At 38.1% G+C, this 19,990-nt stretch overlaps 2 protein-coding genes and 1 non-coding gene across 3 annotated transcripts; all 3 read right to left on the reverse strand.

Moving 5' to 3' along the window:
- Positions 1-184: 184 nt before the first annotated feature.
- Positions 185-14,799, reverse strand: LOC145765909 (man(5)GlcNAc(2)-PP-dolichol translocation protein RFT1-like). The gene is made up of 11 exons (XM_082577575.1): positions 14,675-14,799; positions 9,163-9,302; positions 8,871-8,957; positions 8,289-8,580; positions 7,647-7,863; positions 7,128-7,221; positions 3,394-3,481; positions 2,660-2,798; positions 2,101-2,212; positions 1,678-1,824; positions 185-1,286 (listed from the first exon to the last, which is right to left on the reverse strand). The coding sequence occupies exons 1-11, from the start codon at positions 14,750-14,752 to the stop codon at positions 1,013-1,015; spliced, it is 1,668 nt and encodes a 555-aa protein (XP_082433701.1). The 5' UTR covers positions 14,753-14,799; the 3' UTR covers positions 185-1,012.
- Positions 12,581-12,688, reverse strand: LOC145767666 (U6 spliceosomal RNA). The gene has a single exon (XR_014288835.1). It is a non-coding gene; the product is annotated as a U6 spliceosomal RNA (small nuclear RNA).
- On the reverse strand, positions 14,798-19,511 carry LOC145765910 (general transcription factor IIF subunit 1-like). The gene is made up of 4 exons (XM_082577576.1): positions 19,296-19,511; positions 18,741-18,857; positions 17,540-18,536; positions 14,798-17,337 (listed from the first exon to the last, which is right to left on the reverse strand). Exons 1-4 carry the CDS (start codon positions 19,398-19,400, stop codon positions 16,946-16,948), a joined length of 1,611 nt encoding a protein of 536 aa, XP_082433702.1. The 5' UTR covers positions 19,401-19,511; the 3' UTR covers positions 14,798-16,945.
- Positions 19,512-19,990: the final 479 nt, after the last annotated feature.

Consider the following 19,990-nt stretch of genomic DNA (forward strand, 5'->3'; position numbering starts at 1 on the left):
GTTGAAGGTCTGGCGGCGCCACTGCCTAAATGCATTGTAGCATGCACGGAAAGTTACTGTATTTAGGCTTATCTTGTACGAATGTCTAATTTCAAATACAAAACAATTTCAACTTCAAGGGGAAGACTTAAAAGATTTTACAAAACAAAGCAAGCTACGAAAGCGGAAACTTCTTTTTCTATGTTTATTACGCAGAAGTAAAATGGTTGGTTATTCCCGTAAATAGAAATTTCTTATGAAGATTTTACAGGAGGCATCGTAGGCTACTTAAATGATGTAGAATCCATTTAGCTAAGTCATCATCATTACGATCTTTCCTCGTATTGAGGGTTGCATACAATGACCTATGCGTCAAAAGAGTCTAGCAATAGGTTGCAACTCAGAATTTCCATTGGGTTTGCATGCTCCACCCCCCACTCATCTTGATTTATGGTACAACACTTACGGTGGTAAAGAATGATAGAAAATAGCCTACGCAGAAAAACGATAATAATCGAAAGCACGCAGAAGCATTGTCGATTCCTAAAAAAGTGCGTCATAATATAATCATAATCTTTTAGTTCACTGTTCATTCTCAACTTGTCCAGACGAATAACACAAAGCCAGCAATAAGTGATATTTCAGAAGATCAATGAATAGGAAAAGGTGGCAAAACCTTGAATAGTTCAAAACGTGCATGAATAAGTGTTTGGGTGACAAGGTCAATGTCTGTAGCTAGCACCGGCACAAAACCTAAACGCAATTTAAACAAAGTATAAAAAAACTAAACTTAAACCTTAGTCAAGAAACTGATCAGTCAATTCGGCGAAAATATAAGTAGCCGATTTTCATATTTCCTTGAAATAATTCGTTGACAGCAAGACACGCTTCCACTCATCGATATGAAAGGTTTGTACACACAACTAAACAATAGATTTTTCAGTTACTTAAATAATTGGGCACGCTTCACTATATTGCATACTGCATAGGTAAAAACGTTAAAGAAGCAAAAATTAGGCTAAATTACAACATTCTATTCTGCTTTTTTTCTATCAAATTTTGAAAAATATTGCATTCGCAAAAACGAAATAACTTCAGTTTCTTTGAACCAGATCAAACCAGCTACAATTGTCAAACATAAGGCGCCAACACCAATATGAGTGAACCGATACAACCATCCTTGTCCACAGCAAAGCAGATGTTCTGAATATACACAGACAACGCCCGAAGCAAGCAGAGCAACTACGACGCTCGGACTGGGGAGTATACCATACAAGGGGGAACGGACGGAGAGGTTCGAATAGAACCTGGAATATAGAAAAGGTAAGGATTTAATCAATTCCATGTTTAAGTGCTTCTTAGACAGCAAATTAGTCGTTTTTCGTATTGATTTAACATCTGATTGATTCAATGTAAAAATGACTGATTTGCAGTCTTGAGTTATGCACGGTATTTCAAAATGTGATTTATTAAATGAACAGGAAAACAAGGAAGCCGATTTTTGGATCTATCTTCGAGCATGCCGTTATCTCAATTCAATCACTTGTCGACGTTAAAATGACGTAAAGAAAATCTTTGCTAGCTCGAAATGGAACTCAGCAAACGAAACAAAGAGTCTATTGTTCCAGCGGACCCTCAAATGAGATAAAGTTTCTTTTTAAAACACAGGACAATCTCATCACTCAAGAGTAAGATTACCTGTTGATAAAGACGATGCTATGCAGGATACGGACGAACATGTTGAGGGTGTTTGCCAAAATGAACCCGACAGATCCGACGGCTCGCGTTAAGTAGTAAGACGACGTCAAAAACAAAAGAGAAAATAAAAGCATTTTCTTGTTGTACCTAAATCAGTAAGCGAGATAAGGGAGTTGAAGAAAAGACTAAGCAAAACAAGTTATGATAAAGCGCTAACTGCTAACTGTTTGGTATTCACCCAAAGAGAACAACTATCCAACCAGCAAATCGTCCCTTTTACATTGATTCAACGTCTACAGTCATTGTATCAATGTAAAAAAGGACTAATTTATAAGGTGGATAGAAGCATATTTGTAAACTACACAACTGCTTTATAAGGGTTACAGTCAAAGACCAGTCGCTGTGAGGAGTCTGTACACTTACCGCTCTACATCAGTTTGGCTCATGGCAGCGAACACGAAACATTCTGTCGTTCCATTTACAGCAAGAGCCAAGACATAAGCGCAGTAGACCTTCAACAGCAAAGGACCAGTACCTGCCGGATGAAACCGGATTCAGTGAAGATATTTCGCAATTATTTATCCAAACACACTATAGTGGTCAAATATCAGCACGATCCTAAGTTTTTGCAAGAGAAATACATCACAGACGTAAATGAAAATTACAGCAGTTTGAAAAAATATTACTGATATTTATGAAACGAGAATAATGACAACTTGCAACCGGACTACTTGCAGAAATAAAACTCTCGGTTTAATTTCACAACATCGCAAAACCGTACGCAACTTTAAAATGAGACTAATCTAGCTGGCAAATAGTTGTCCTTTATCAGACCGTTTCAATTGACGTAAAATTGGCGTTGACGCAACGTTAGATTGACTTAACTTTGAATGTAACGTAACTTTGACGCAACGTTAGATTGACGTAACGTTGAATGTAACGTAACTTTGACGCAACGTTAGATTGACGTAAAAGTACATACCTTGACTTAGTATGGAACCACCATAAATGTCTAAAAGCAACTCCGAGTATGGGATTCCAAACGACATGATGATCGCGCCGATCAACACAACAAAACGAAGCAGGCAAAACAAAACGTCGGTGATGGCTCGAATTTGGTCCTACATTGCGAATAAATTTGAATAAGCCGAAGATGCTATTATTATTATAGCGAAATCGGTTCTGAATCAATTACGCTAAGAGGTTAGATTGTTGTGCAATGCAATTTCCACCATTTGATGATGCAAATGCAAAATAGCAGTACCACCTTGTGAATAAGAGAAAATAGAAACCATCTCTGACAAAAAAAAGGCTTGCCAACTGCAGCAGAATTCGGGTATATCTTCATTACTATGGAGGAAAGGTGCCGGTCCAATTTGCTCTTAAATACCAATTTAGTTCAATGTGAAGCTTGGTAAAGGTAAAACTCAGACAGCAAATCAATGTAAAAAACGATTGATCTGATGTCTGGGAATGTGTGCTTTAATTGACATAGCGGCGAAATGTCGCATTTTTATGTAAAAACAACGTTAACAAGACCTTTTAAAATAATAGCAGCTGCGATTGTACGTAAAATGAACACAGACAATAATTTAGTGGTGCTACTACACCAACATAGTTTATTAACTGTGTAAGCTAATCTTCACGATTTAAATAACAATTCATATATAGAGTTCAATATTGTGCATCGATAAAACGCCAAAACAATGTTATTACCGAAGGCTGCCTGTCTGCTGGTTCACCTCTTTTGAGCGCCTTCGTAAAGAATAGGTAAAAACTTTCTTCAATTGGTAGGAACAGGAACCTGCATAGAGAAGACAAGTAAAAGTCAATTAAACACGAAGCAATGCATTGGTTGGATCTAGCAAGGAGATTTAATCTCGTTTTTGCAAATGAAAACACGGCTTCGAGAGAATTTTTTCCGCTTTGCTTGAAGACTTTGCTTGATATTGTCGTGTGCACTGTACAGCGCCTGTGAGCACAATTTTAAAAATGAATTTCAAATTTTAATATAAACAAGTAGTCCCCACTTATTAAGCCCACCTACTAGTGGCATGGAGGAGTGTGCATGGAGCATGGAGGAACAAACCGTAGACCACACAATCTGTAACTGCGCCATCTACCATGCGCCAAATGGTGTGCGTGGTCTGCGTGAATTGGATGACGAATCAATTCAATGGCTGCTCGACACCTGCCCAAACATCTAGACCGCGTCGCCGCCACTGCCCAAGGGTGGTAAAAGGCAGAGCCCCTCGACCCTTGAAGTGGCGAAGAACAAGGTTCAAACGAAGAAGAAGCCCACCTCAGTTTTGGACTCATTAAGCGGGTGGGCACATAGGCGTCGAAATAGGGTGGGCCGGGTGGGCGGCGCCCACCCGGCCGTGAAACGAGGGTGGGCAAAATATGTTTCGCCCACCCTGTTTCCATGACACTTATGAAGTGTTCGTTACAATTATTTCCGCTTTTGTTAAACGCTGAATTATCCAACCAACTGCCGCGCAACTTCTTGTTTTACGCTATGTCTCTCGCTGTGTATCGGACAGAACAAAGCAATTCCGCAACAACACTGCGTTGAAAAAAAGGCGGTAGGCCTACTCACTGCATTGTTGTTGCTACGGCAACTGCCACACGCTGGCAATTCCTGGTGAGAAAAAGCCACGTTTGATCTTTTCTCCGAATGGTCTCACTTTCGTTACGTCGCAATCAAACTTCAGCTCCGGGTCAGCGTAAGGGAATATGAATATGACATCATAATGAACATTATAATAAAATAACCGATACAAACTAAAGACGTACTGAAACAATCGCTTTTTACAAATCTTTCCTCACAAACTTGTTGCTGAGTATAAATTGTGGCACTGCGCGATGTTGTCATTTCATTATTGAAAAGTTAAACATGAAGCAAAGTCAAACATCTATTCGCGGATTCTTAAAACCAGCTAGTGTTCGGCGATATTGAAAAAAACAAAACGATACGATATTTAAAAAAAATACTCGATATTTCGATACTTTTCAATATTTTTGTTCTAATTAAGAAAAGAGTTTCTCAGTCTTCGAAATTAGTGCCGGCAATTGCCGAGGTGATTGCCGACGCAGATGCATGAATGGCGCATTAGCGTCGGCAATAAAAATGCCGAGGCCACACGAGCGCTTGTAAGGTTAGCGTTACACATTCCTCCCAGTCGTTATGCCACAGCCATAGATTTGATCCTTAGTCAACACCCTGATGGAGCTCTGCGAAAGAGGCGTGTGGATGGGTATCCCAAGCACGAAAGCAGCAAAACGTGGACGCTTCATTGCGAACGGCGAAGACAGTGTAGATTTACAGCCAAGCGATGAGCCTCTTGATGTGTCCAATTTCAGTGATGACGCGACAACCTCATCCTCCGATACAGCATCTGATTGATGATTCCGATTCTGACAGCTAGTTCTTTATCAAACAGACTTTGTGTTGCTCGCAGTATCCCAATTGTGCCGAAATTAGTTAGTGGATGTTAGTGGATACGTAAATCGAGGCAATCTTCTCGCAGGGAGCTATTAATTTGTTACCGGTACCTGGTTGACCAATTAACGTTATTTTATGATAATTCAACGTCGCTAGATGTCGAATTAATGTAAAACAAACGTAAATTTCTTATAGAGCATTGTTGTTACGCAATATAACCCGCCGGGAAAATTAAATCGATTTGTCCTGACTCGAACGTTGAATCAACCCAAAATTAACTTTTCTCCCCCGTGAGTTATTTAACGTGAATTACCGTAACAGCGTGTCGCGTTGCTCGCTTTATCGCTACTTTTGGTATTATTAGAAAAGATGTACTATCCAGAATACAAACCAACATGGAAATTCTACAAACAATTAAATCAAGAAAATTGAAATATTTTGGCCACATTCGCAATAATTCTATTCAAAGACAACTACTAGAAGTAAAAGTGAACGGCAAACGAAATAGGGGCAGAACACCAAGAATTTGGACTAATGATATTGAAGACTGGTCAGGACTTAATTACAAAACTGCAGTAAAAAAATCTCACAACAGAGAAACTTGGCGTCTCATTACCTCCAACCCTCGACGAGAGGAAGGAACTTAATGATGATGATGATAGTATTATTACATCACAACAAATCAAACAGTGCGGTCGTGATAGACCACTCTAGTATGTACAGTATATATTTCGCTTCTCGTTTTACATGTTTTGGTACAATTTTTTTCGTAATAAACGTTCACAGCAACTGCCAAGGCAATTTCAACTTTTGCCGTTTGGCCTTGGCAACGTTTTTATAGGGGTTTACAGTTACGAGTTAGAGCTGTAATAGTTAAAATATTGAACAAAATTGAAATAAATATCGATATTGAAAAGATATCGTATCGAAAATTCGATATATCGCCAAACACTAAAACCAGCTTCCAAAAGGCGTCGAGATGATAACGCTGAAGAAGCCACGTCCAGCACGAATGAACGTAGAGATGACATTAATGAAGAAAGCAGTGCTTCAAGGATGGCCAGTTGTGAAGTCAATGTCTCAGGCAATGCACCGGTAGTTGTAGAAGACAGCATGAGCCATGGATCTCTACCTGCTCCATTTGACGTTAGCATGATGCCGGATCAGCTTCCGGCTCGGGAAGGTCGTGTGTTGCAAAGGAAGCTTTTTTCCGAATTCCAGTGGATGCGTCTTAACCCTGATGGTACTTGTTACTGTAGCTGCTGTTTGTGGGCCTCGTAAAACAATCGGTTATCTGCCGCAGACCAACGGAACAGTCAGCAGTCACCTGTCCGAACATTTTGCGGCAAATCCGAAGGTGCCACTTTAAAGATAACAGGTCATGCGTCACGCGCTTTTTAGGTCGCACAGGAAAACATAAAAGAAGTTTGTTTAGTTTAGCAGCGCTCATAAGATCGCAAGGCGCAAGAAAGCAAACATCAAACCTATTAAAGCTTAATTGCTGCATACTGCATATTCTTTGTGAGAAAGACTAACCATTGCGAATTTGCGAACATACACATTCAATGAAATCTGTTTGAAAACTCTCGCCCACCCAGAATTCCTCTGTTCTAAGAAAAAATCGACGCCTATGGGTGGGCATACTAACCGGGGACTACTGTATTAAGTATGGTGGCACCATTACACAAGACAAAAAAAATTCTGTCTGACTCTTTGAGCCCTGCCGAATGACCGTCTCACTGATCTGTTTACTAGACAAAATTGTTTAGTAGTTTTTACGCTTTCCTTAAAAAAGTTTAAAATATTTTTGTGTTATGATAACTCCTGTGATAACAATTTTGATAATAATAATTTAAACATTTCAATAAAAGCAATAACTAGCCTACATTGTTACTTCATCAAATGTTTTCTTATTGCAACGTCTTGATTAAAAAACATATGTCTACCTTCGGTAACCCTCGATAACGGGGACATCACCGGATTAAAACTGGACTACTACTACTACCTTGCTGCCAATGATCCAATGTTGTTTATAATATCATATTGGCCTTGGTCGGAAAAACTTAACACATTGAGTACGGTCATCACATACTTCTCTCCTGTCAACAAAGAATAACATGGTCACTGGTCAGGTGTGCTTAAATAGTTGGAAAAATCTTTTTTGCAATAATCCAAAGTCTGTGGAGGTATTAACGTAAAAAAAACTGATTTGCTGTCAAGATAGACTAAAGCGTCAGTCGATTAAAGTTTGTCCGTTCAAACCCAGCAGAATTAGAATAAGTTTCACACGAATGACGTTGTAAAAACGACAGTTTAATCACTTATCACTGTTTAAAGAATACATTTAAAATGCCAAGCAAAAACACAATGAAGCCCTAATACCGAAATTCATCCACCCACTAGGTTAATATTGCAATTCGGCCCTACACAACCCATCCTCAGACGTAGCGCAAGTGGGTTTGATAAGATATTTTCTCACAACTGAAATTAATTCTAAAAAAAATAACAGCAAAAACCTTCTCACCTTCAGTAAGAAACTGCTTTAAAATCGATTGCTTGATAAAGCTAATGGTAAGTCGAGCATCAAGAAAATTGACCATCGGTGCTTCTGGTATTCGCTTCGGAAACATGTCTCTAACTTTTTGCAACGGAAAATCGTCTAACTTTTTCGCTTTTCCGCTGGCAATGAACCAAATGAAATAGCCGTAGTAGATTGATATGTAGGTAATGGAAAACACGACCTAAACATTAATTCTAAAATTTTGATTTCACTAAAAGATCTGGTTAGTAGCCTATGGTAACGTTTGTGTAAACTTTTCAATCTAAATCTATACAGTAGACGTGCGTGATTGAAAATTAGAATAAATCTTCTTCGTCGTGGTGTGAGCCTCTGGGACCGAGGGTCTATCCTTTTACCACCTGATTCAAGATGTTCCCGGGTGTTTGGAGAATAAGACAGAAAGCAAAAAATAACTCATCAAAAATCTCGAGAAAACGAAAATCTTTGACGCAATGCTTTCACTCTGATGTGAAAAGCCGATACAAAAAAACCTTGAGATATTGCAGCTTGAATGTTTCGTATGCAGTTTTGTCGAGCTGCCCAAAAGATAACATATAATTCAAAATATATCAGTATTTCACAACTGCACTTATCCGTAAAACGTACCATAACAATGCAAAAAGATACCAGGCCCAAATGTGGAAAATACACGACCAGAGGTAGGATAGTTAGGCTTTTTGCAAGGATGGCAAAGCCTTCGCCAGCCACCTTCAATTTTACAAACAAAAACGCCTGAGCGACCACCCATAGTGGCTCCACTGTCAACTCAATCCAGGAACAGAATCCAAAGACAATGACAGCCAGTCTGTAGTTGGAAACCACGGACGGATCAGGTACTTCAAGGAATTCGATCCAACAATAAACACTCAAGCCTGTGAATAGAAGCCCAACCGGAATTCTGCAAAATAGTGATTTTTCTGTGACTAACAATTTATGCATCAAAACGCACAGTGAGATTAATAGAAAACGTAAAATTTTGATATTTTATTTAGCAAAACCTAGAGGTGGTTTTAACATGGCCCATCACCATCTAACGTAATTCAATTTCAGTATCTAAACGTGTGAGAAAACTTATGCAAAACCATGAAGAGTATCAGAGTGCGGTGACGTCATCGCTACAAGTGAACAACCGCAATGTGACGAGCACAAATCGCTAAAACGAGCGTACTGCGCAACATATGGACTTACATACACCACAATAGGTTTATGGTTTGAGTCCATTTGATTGAATCCTTTTTCTTGCTTTCTGATGCCACTTCAGTGCTCAAACAGGCTCTTAAATGGAAATAAACTGTTATAATAGGGGCATTGTTACCAGTTTATAACGTTACAAGATAATGATACTGGTTAGTGTGGTTAGCAGTGCTCGAAAACAACACAATGTTCTACATATATGGTCTGTAAAAAAACACAAAGAATTTATTGAAATTTTGATTTCAAGCATATTAGAACAGGGCAAAATTACTTTCAAAAACTCTACCTTCTGAACGCCTCCCGAGAAAGAAACAGCACAGTGCTGTACAAGAGAAGGAGCCGCACGTTGACTATGCCAAGGATATCTTTCGTCACGTACCTCAGCATGAACGCGTTCAGGAGGAACGTAAGGACTCTGAAGGACAACTGAAATACCGCATCACATCATCACCATCTTAAGTTAACAATTACTGCAAGAACCAATCGATGTGAAATTTATAGAAGCCTGACAATGAAAACAATAGCGATCGATTTTAAGAAGCAAATTTTGGAGTGTGACACACAGTAATAGCACACTGGCAATAAACATCCCTTTTATGGAATTAAAGCCCCGATCGAACCGAAAATGAAAGACGCCATACTCGAGTTTCACCCTTGTTTGGGATATCAGTGGTGCACAAGATGGATTCCCGCTCAAGACAACTTGGATAGGCACCACCGGTAATCTCAAACATGGGTGAAACTCGCGCATGGCGTCTTCTACTGTTGTTCCATCGGGACCTTAATTATTTCTACAAATCTCCACATTTCTATAATCTTTTTTATGGTAATTTATGTTAGGTAGAGGTCATATAAAAATACAATAGATCAACAAAATAGATAAACCTGAAAATGCGATAGTAAAAGCCGCATGCGCAATACAAAATACAGTTTCAAGAGCACAGAATCGTCAGTTTATCAAATCTTTGTATTCGTTTTCTAACACTCCTTTAAAAACTTGAAACTTGTGATTTAAATTTTTGGTGGCATGTATTTTATACACAGTTCCCAAACCACCTTCGGGATGGCTCACGCTGTAAAAGACACGGTGCACTCTTGCATGCAGCAATGCCATAGAACACATCACACAAGGTTCTACAGTACAGTATACATCTAGGCCTGTGCAAAGATAAGACTTTGAACACACGCTTAAATATTGATCATCGTCAGCAGTAATAGGTTGTTCATCATCTTCATTGCGGTTGATACTTTTTTCGCATTGTTTCTCAGATTTACTGTAGTAAAGGCCTTCACCTGGTTGAGTAAACGTGGTCAGAAAAGGATAAGTATGGGCACCGCCACCCTGAGACCGTGCTACCAAGTCAATAGCAACCATCACAGCATGATTTAGTGGGTGTACACAATTGTAATCGTCTGATAGTGGGCATGCTGTTTGGCTCAAATCGTAAGAGCAAGCTACAACAGCGTTTGTGGTTGGATCAACTACAACTACGCCGTGTATAGAGCCCTGAGTAACAGATTTTCCAGCTTTTGCTGTTGAGATCGCGATTTTCATGTTCTTTTCAATGTCTTTTAAATCGCATTCAGAAAACATGCTGCAGTTGAGCAAATCTGTAATTGCCTTGTTTTCGTGGAAGGAGATAGGCCAGTGCATTTTTGCCAGCTCAAACTGAGCTCGAGTCTGTGGGGGCCTGGTGGCCACAGATACAAGTACAAACTTCTCTATCGTGGCTCTGATGTTGCTTAAAAAAGGTAGAATATCGAAAAAGGTAGCTTTGTCTGTCTCTAATTTCATCAATTTTTTTATTTTTCCCAATATGTCACATTGTTTTTCATCACTTGCAACAAACAAAAGAACTTGTAACACGTCGCCATGACTTGAATCGGAGAACTTACGAATTCTCTTCACATGCTGCAAGTCAACCAAAGGACATTTTTCTGTCAGATGTAATAAAATCGGTTTAGCTTGTTGCCTATCCTTTATGGACGCAGCAATACCTTCCACAAGCCCAATACTTTCATCTGTAGCAAGCAGCTCATCACTTACAACAGGAGATATGCGCCACTCTTTCTTAGAGCTTGCAATCTCTGAGCTGTCTTGACAATCTTTTGGGGCAGATTCATTACTCGATTTCTTTTGATCCACTTCGAGTTTTTGTCGCTTAACTTGGAGCAGTACATCCATTGTCGAAACTACATTTACAATCACAACACCAGCAACCAAAAAACGTCGTTGAAAGCAATAATGCGGCTTCTTCTTAAGAATCTTCAAGGAATGGAATCTGGAATGGAAATATTCACCAAAAAAAGGGGGTTTGTAAAAATCAGTCGTTGAATGCATGCGATGCCGTATAACAAATTGTATTGAAAACATCTCACTGATAGTGCAAGCAAGCTTTGAATACCTCAAGTATGTATACACAAGTACAATCTTTCCAAATTAAATTCTTTTCAAATATAATTCAACAAATTTTGAAGAAATTTTACACCACCATCTCTTAGATTTTCTTTATTTTTACATATTTGGTACATATTTTAGAATAATATTCATAACTGTTAGAATTTTTTTGATACCTTGTGTCGTTTTCAAGTTATCGCAATTTAAAATTTGACATTTTTGCCACTAGTGGCGCCATTGTGCGTGGAAATATTTTGAGAAAATGCTCTAAAGTCACCATTTCTTGTCCAATTATGATGAACAAAGTGTCTATTCTCATGTTCTCATGGGTGAGGAATTCAATTATGCTACTAAAATATCAAAAAAACAATTGCTTGATATAAAAATCCTCATGTTATTTTTTTTAAATTCCTCAAACTTCAAGGTCCCCCCACTCCCCCATGATTGCATAAATTTTTTTCTGATTGGCTCCATTTTGTAAAGTGATTGTTTATTTAACAAGAAATGAAAAATTTTTCACTGAACTTTTCTCTAAGTGCTTTTATCACATTAACTGTTAGCATAGCTATTGCAAGCTAATAATTATATTTAAGCTATTGTGAAGTTACATATATTGATTTCCATTAAGGATAGGCTAGGGAATCTCCTGACTAAGAAGCAGCAGGCCAGCGATTCTCCATCAAGTATCAATTAATCATTCTTTATTACAAAAATACATGGAAAATCAGCAGAGCCCTATTGGCATATGCATTTCGCTCTAACTATAGAGCAGGGGTCACCAAGTGGCGGCCCGCCACGCTGTATCGCTGCGGTCCGCGGAAGGTATCAGCGTACAAGTATAACTAAAAATACTTTTCTTGAGGAGTTAAAGAGCACGAAGGCAAAAAATACTTTCCGGGAAGCGTATTTTCGCTCTGCATACGATTCCACCGACAGACCATTCAGATTGTAGTTCTAGGTGGGGGTCACTTAAAGTTATTCCAATGCGATGTCCAGCCACACTGTCCCAGTGGTTGATTAAAACGTCTGTTTTCGAATTTCGAAATTGTCTGTGAGCATAGGGTTGCTTATTTTAAGTTTGCAAATGTCATGTAAACACTAGCGTGCGTTTCAACGTTATGGTGTTTCACGAGCAGTGTTATCTTATCTTTATGCAAGTTTTTGTTGGCAAAATAGGTCGGTGTGCCAATTCAATTTATAATAAATTGGCAAAATATTATATATAAATTTAAAGACTTTTTCTGATTGTATTATGAATATATTTAGCTTAGTAACTTGCGGCAAAATGTTTTTTTGTTTTTTTTAAAGAAATATGGAACGCTTCACGATTTTGCTTGTCATCCTTGCGCAGGGGTCCATGCTAATCTTTTCTATATCGTTCCAATTTTAGTATATGTACTGCCGAAGCAAGTAGGCTACTGCAAAATGTTGTTAATCAACAAATTCTTGCCACGCTGATAAGCATCGCAAGTGACATTTGTCTATAATAAAAGAAAGACGGTTTTATAGACTCTCACAAAAAGGATAAAAAACCAACTCATTGCTTTTTTAGAGGGAAGACTGTTCATGAATTACGATAGAATTACGATTTTTCGGTGATTTCCACAAGCGTTTGTTTCATAGTGCCTGGTTTCTTTCTCCCTGTTATTGGAGCCTATTTTTCGCTGATATGTTTACAGGTAACTATTGTTGCCTGTATTGCGATGTGTCAAACATTTCCTTGTTTACTGAAATTGTTAATTGCAAGATTTTTTTGTGTGAAGCGGAGTGACAACACCACTCTTGCTTGGCGATGAATATTTTGATGAAACCGCTCGCCTCGCTATAAGTGCACAAAACAAGTGGCCTCGTTTATTAGGCATTGTTAAAAAAGTCAAAAGTGTTGTAAAAGGAGCTTGGCCTGGCAGTAGCGTTGCTCGATTAATTTTGTTGCTGCGGTATTCCAACATAAATATGAACAACATGTAACGCTGGATACTGGGTACGAAATGCGTTCTTTTCTAGCATAAGAGTCAACCTACCAAACATTTTATTAGTGCGGCCCGCCACAGCTCTCCTTGGTGCCAAAGTGGCCTGCATGCAAAAAAGGTTGGTGACCCCTGCTATAGAGCATCATTAGTGCCTAAAAAGCAAACATAAAAAAGCATTACCTAAAAACTGTCACTAAATAAATAAATGAATCTGCAGTAGCCTAAGATACTGGCCAAGACTAACTGCCAAGGCTAACTGGTGGAGTACTGCGTAAATAATTACAGGTTGCATAAAATCAGCCTGTAATTATAATCTTATTCGAATAGGAGCTATTGAAAATATTCAAATATAATTCTATTTGAATAAGATTGAAACGATTGAAAATATTCAAATATAATTCTATTTGAATAAGATTATACTGAAGAAGCCACACTTGTGTGGCAAAAGCTCTATATTTTAATAAATTGATTTTTCTGATGTGGTGTGATATTACTTATTTTAAATTGAGGTTAACCACATCATTTTTATGTCTTCATGAAGTCATAATGGCTCTGAAGTCATAATTGTTATCCCTAACTTCACAATTAGCTTAAATATTATTGTTAGCTTGCAATATGGGCATGCTAACAGTTAATGTGATAAAAGCACTTAGAGAAAAGTTCAGTGAAAGATTTTTCATTTCTTGGTAAATAAACAATCACTTTACAAAATGGAGCCAATTAGAAAAAAATTTATGCAATCATGGGGGAGTGGGCCTTAAAGTTTGAGGAATTTAAAAAAAATAACATGAGGATTTTCATATCAAGCAATTGTTTTTTTGATATTTAAATAGCATAATTGAATTCCTCACCCATGAGAACATGAGAATAGACACTTTGTTCATCATAATTGGACAAGAAATGGTGACTTTAGAGCATTTTCTCAAAATATTTCCACGCACAATGGCGCCACTAGTGGCAAAAATGTCAAATTTTAAATTGCGATAACTTGAAAACGACACAAGGTATCAAAAAAATTCTAACAGTTATGAATATTATTCTAAAGTATGTACCAAATATGTAAAAATAAAGAAAATCTAAGAGATGGTGGTGTCCACCATTTGTTGAATTATAATGGAATGACTCGGTAGTTCTTTTGTTACGTTTTCAAACAAATCAGCACAGCTGTAATGCTTAAAGTGCATTTTTAGTTTGATTTACACTACAAAAAAAACAATAACATACTGTGAAAGTTTTCAATACTGTGAAACATTGCTACTGCACAGTGGTATAGTGGTATACGCTCTAAATGGCAAACAAACACCTTGGTCCTTGATCTATGTTTCGACCACAGCACAGCACCCCAAGTCTAATGTGAAGCCTAGTTCACTTCCCAAATATGAAACAAGTCTACAGGGCTGCTTCTGTTAAGTCAAAACATGAATAATTACCTGCAAGATCATGTTGTATGAAGCCAACCTAGAAGCACTTGAGAGGACTGCATTGAGCTCTTTAGCAGACTTGGCCATGTTAAATTACAATACAACAAAAGTGGTTTATACCCAAACAAAATCCTGCAACAGTAACACAAGTTTTACACAATATAATACTTAACGTAAAATGCCGTGACACTTTGTCATCTCCTCCAGTCAAAATGATAGATTAAAAGTCACATTTCCTATTGCCCACCTGCTGTTTACATGGTGGACGATCGTTAGGTTTAGAATGCGTTATAGCTTAAAACACTAAGTTTTGATGTGCCAAATAGCCATTTAAAGAAACTTTTTGCTACCTGGCTATACCACCAAAATTGTACGTAATACATGCATGCCCATATACACGATGTCTTTGGCGTTTCTAGCGCAAAAGCAAAGCTGACATGGAAGTCTCTAAATTGGGCCCGAAATTGTCAATATGTTGTGTGTATGTAGATCAGTTGCATAAAAAATACATGGCTAGTGAACAAATTTGAGCTCTGCTTGTCACTTTTAGTAAAAACCTCTACTAACGTCACTGCACATTTAAAGCAATGGCAGTGCAGCAATGCTATATGACCTACAAACATGCCATGAAGAAGTGTCAAGTTTCAAAGAAAGTAACTACAGTAACAGAACACCAAATTAAGCTAACCTATCACAAGATGTGTAAAGTGACAATCTGCTTTTATTGATCATTGCCTGGTTAAGCGCCCTGAAGAGGGCAGTCGTGTCTGATTGACGAAACGTCGGAATAAAAGCAGATTGTCACTTTATACATCTTGTGATAGTTTAGCTTAATTTGCACCAGTATAACGCTTCATGTTATTTAACTAAATGCCAGGTGAACAGCCTCATTCAATTTTCAGAACGCCGAATCTCAGACTAGTGTTGGGCGATATATCGAATTTTCGATACGATACGATATCTTTTCAATATCGATATTTATTTCAATATCGTTCGATAACTCATAACTGCAAACCCCTACAAAAACGTTGCCAAAGCCAAACGGCAAAAGTTGAAATTGCCTCGGCAATTGCTGTGAACGTTTATAACGAAAAAAATTGTACCAAACATGGAAAACGAGAAGCGAAAAATATGCTAGAGTAGTCTATCACGGCCGCACTGTGTGATTTGTTGTGATGAAATAATACCAAAAGTAGCGATAAAGCGAGCAACGCGATACGCACGCTGTTACGGTAATTCACGTTGAATAACTCACGAGGAGGAAAAGTAAGTTAATTTTGGGTTGATTCAACGTTCGAGTCAGCACAAATCGATTTAATTTTCCCGGCTGGTTATATTGCGTAACAACAATGCCCAATAAGAAAGTTACGTTTGTTTTACATTAATTCGACATCTAGCGACGTTGAATTATCATAAAATAACGTTAATTGCTCAACCAAGTACCGGTAACAAATTAATCGCTCCCCTGCGAGAAGATTGCCTCGATTTAGGTATGCACTAACATAATTTCGGCACAGTTGGGATACTGCGAGCAACACAAAGTCTGCTTGATGAAGAACTAGGTGTCAGAATCGGAATCATCAGATGCTGTATCGGAGGATGAGATTGTCGTGTCATCACTGGAATCGGACACATCAAGAGGCTCATCGCTTGGCTGTAAATCTACACTGTCTTTGCCGTTCGCAATGAAGCGTCCACGTTTTCCCGCTTTTGTGCTTTGATACCCATCCACACGCCTCTTTCGCAGAGCTCCATCAGGGTGTTGACTAAGGAGCAAACCTATGGCTGTGGCATAACGACTGGGAGGGATATCTAACCCTAACCTTACAAGCGCTCTTGTGGCCTCGGCATTTTTATTGCCGACGCTAATGCGCCATTCATGCATCTGCGTCGGCAATCACCTCGGCAATTGCCGACACTAATTTCGAAGACTGAGAAACTCTTTTCTTAATTAGTACAAAAATATCGAAAAGTATCGAAATATCGAGTATTTTTTCAAATATCGTATCGTTTTGTTATTTTCAATATCGCCCAACACTATCTCAGACTATTACAACATGGTGCACTATGAATAAACGCCAAGGCAAAATAGCTATGCACAATGAAAACGCGCGTTTAAAGTGGTATATGTACATTGTACAATGCAGATATTGATGCAGTATTGGCATTTAACACTCTCTTGCATTTTCAAACTCTATTTTTTTTCTCTTGGTATAGTTTCAGATAAACAGCAGAAAGTACGCTTAGCGTAGAGTTAACTTGTGTGAAACTGTGCGACGATTATGACGACTTTAAAAATAAGTGCATTTTGCCACTGATCTTGTGTTGCTGCAAATCAAGTTTCTTTAAGATTTTGGCAACTTTGTCAACTATTTGCTGACTGCTTAAACCAGTTTTCTTCATTTTAAACTTTTTCAGCAAGTCCTTGGTTGTAATTGGCTTGTGCATAAGGTAGCGTCGTACTGCTTCTTCAGTGATGCCGTGTTGGGACAGCTCCCTTATAGGAGCACTTGTGCCTGGAGCACTTGTGCCTGAACCACTCGGGCCCATTTTCAGTCGCTTTGCTGACCCAACCTCACTAGCAACAGCACTACGCTTGCTTCCAACTGTCACACGTGACTGATCTTCCAACTTTTTAGACACATCTTGCAGCTTTGAATAAACGTTTGACCCTAAACACAACAAGACATCATTATAGACTATTGAATATCATGCAGAATTTGCAGTAATTTCTTGTTTTGTTGAATCATTTTTACATTAAAGCACAAATAATTTTACTCTAGTGTGTTTCTTATTCTAACATCTTTTAGTTTTATATTAGTAAGTGCTACTAACATAATACAACCAATGAGAGAAGAGCTACAAAAATCATACCCGATGCTTCACTATTTGGAGTGGATGACCTGCTGTTGGAATTGCTTTTCATTTCTTTTCTGTTTTTATGAGGAGTTTTCTTTTTTTGCATAAAAAGTGCGCTTTTTGATAACGAATCTTCATCTTCAATGTCGCTACCAGAATCGGATGATGAGGCACTCTCGTCACTGCCTCGTGGTGGTTTGTTAGAACGTTTGCTGTCTACATTGGCAGCATCAACTTTAGCTTTGTTTTCATCTTCATCTTCACTGCTTGAAGAGGACGTGAGCTCATCAAGTCCACGTGGTACGACTTTGGAATCATTAATTTCTTCATTTTCGCTACTTATATCACTTGCATAAGCAACTTCAGTGCCTTCATGCTCACCATCATCAGAGTCTTCAATAGCCTCCTCTTTATCTTCTTCTTTTTCCTCAGGTGTTGGTTTTTTGGTTTTCTTTTTTTTGTTTTTGGTTTTGTCACCGTCATTTTCCTCATCTTCACTACTGCTGTCACTCATATAAAGTTCATAGTCCTCATTGTCATGAATCATAAGGCTACTGCTCCCTTTTTCTTTCTTGGTAACTTTTATACTTCCAGATTTTCCTGCTCCTTCCTCTCCACCCTCCTCCTCATCACTGATGTGCAGTCGCTTTCTGGCCATGTAGTTTAAATGGTTCACAATTTTGTCCCGTTTCTCCCATGCAGCTTCAGCTTCTTCGTCAGTTAAAGTACGGTGGTGAATCTTTCTTTTAAAATTGTACCAATCTTCAACAGGGAGAGCTTCAAATGTGAAATCTGGTCGCTGTGTAAAAATAAAATACATGGACCCTTCCCCGATGCCACCTTCTTTTCTTCCACAGTAATCCTTTGTAGTTAAATTTGGTTTGATATCACTTTTCCCATTTGGCTTTTTTTTCACATCAGTTTGTGTGTCAATAGTAGTTACAGTAAGATTCCATGGCTGGTTTTCTACATTAAATTTATTGCGCTTGATGCCGTACTTTAATCTGCGAGCCTGAAAAACAAGTGTACACAACATGTAAGAAAGCAACTTAAAGAGTTAGAGGCAAAAAATGGATTGTTCTATTATTAGCCCAACACAAAACCGCCAAATAAGGACTAACAGCTCTTCTCAAAAAAAAAAAACATTCTAATGAGAACATAAAAACTTCAAACTGCAATGATAACAGAGCGAAGTGAAACAAAATGCAAAACAAACCTCTTCTTTTTGTTTCCTTCCATACTCACTTCCTTCACCAAACTCAGGATAAACTTCTTCTTCTTCATAAATCTTCTTTGCACTCATATCTCGAGAGAGAGAAGCATTGACCCATTTCTATTAAAACACATTGATGTAAAAACTGTTAATTTATCATTACTAAAGATACATGTTATGATCTTTCTAGAACATAAATCTGGTGAAATCATATCCTAAAGCCTAAGCAGAATATAAAATATCCCACAACTGAAAAAAATTGAGCAATGGCACACTTTTCGGTGCTTGTAGGTTTTAAGCCGCCCGATGGTCAACAATGCCTCTTCCGTATTGTTCTCTCATAAAATCATAGGCGGCTTAAAACCTACAAGCCCCATTTTTTAAGTGAATTTTACGTTGGTGGAGATTTAGGCCAACCAAAAAATTTTTCAACAGTAGGATATTTACTTATTGTTGCCATAATCCAAGAACTTTAGTAAAATTACACGGTATATACAATAAAAAAACAAATAAATAACTATTATATACAGCCCCAAAAATATTATTGTTGTTGCTTACCCGGATATCGATTTTATCTTGAACATTGAACCTCATTACATTGTACTTTTTTGCACCAGGTTTAGGAACAGAGACAAGATATTCATCTGCATTTCTTGAACTCATTTCTCACTTTGTAAAATAGACCTAGTTCAGTCAACTGTGCAACAGCACAGTACAAGTACCGGTATATAAATACTTAAATGCACCAAATTATGTCTGTTTTCTAAAATTGATATTATACACCTGAAATGCACAAACAAAACCCTTTTGATTAGCTAATAGTAACCTCAGGCACCTAGTATGTGATCACTGATATACAACAATAGAAATTTTTTTCTAGGAAACAAAAAAAAACAATCAATTTGGTAGGCTACCATTTTTAAAAGGGATGCAACCTAGTTCGTACCCTGAACAGTTTGTACCCTCGTCCCTCAGTTCGTACCCTGAAAAGATCGAGAAAAAAAATTAAAAAAAGCGGAAGTTGCTGATTGCAGCATCCGCAAACATTTAAAAATTTTCCTCCTGAAAAGACCGAGAGAAAGATAGCACAAAGCCGAAGTCGCTGATCGCAGTTTCCGCAAACATTTTTCCGCAGTTTCCGCTAACCCTAACCATAGACTAATCTATGCTCTAACCCTAACCTTCGCTGATCGCAGTTTCCGCAAACATTTTTCCGTAGTTTCCGCTAACCTTTACCCTAGCCATAAAGTAAT

This window comes from Aplidium turbinatum, chromosome 3, assembly GCF_918807975.1.
Source record: "Aplidium turbinatum chromosome 3, kaAplTurb1.1, whole genome shotgun sequence".
Taxonomy (NCBI): domain Eukaryota; kingdom Metazoa; phylum Chordata; class Ascidiacea; order Aplousobranchia; family Polyclinidae; genus Aplidium; species Aplidium turbinatum.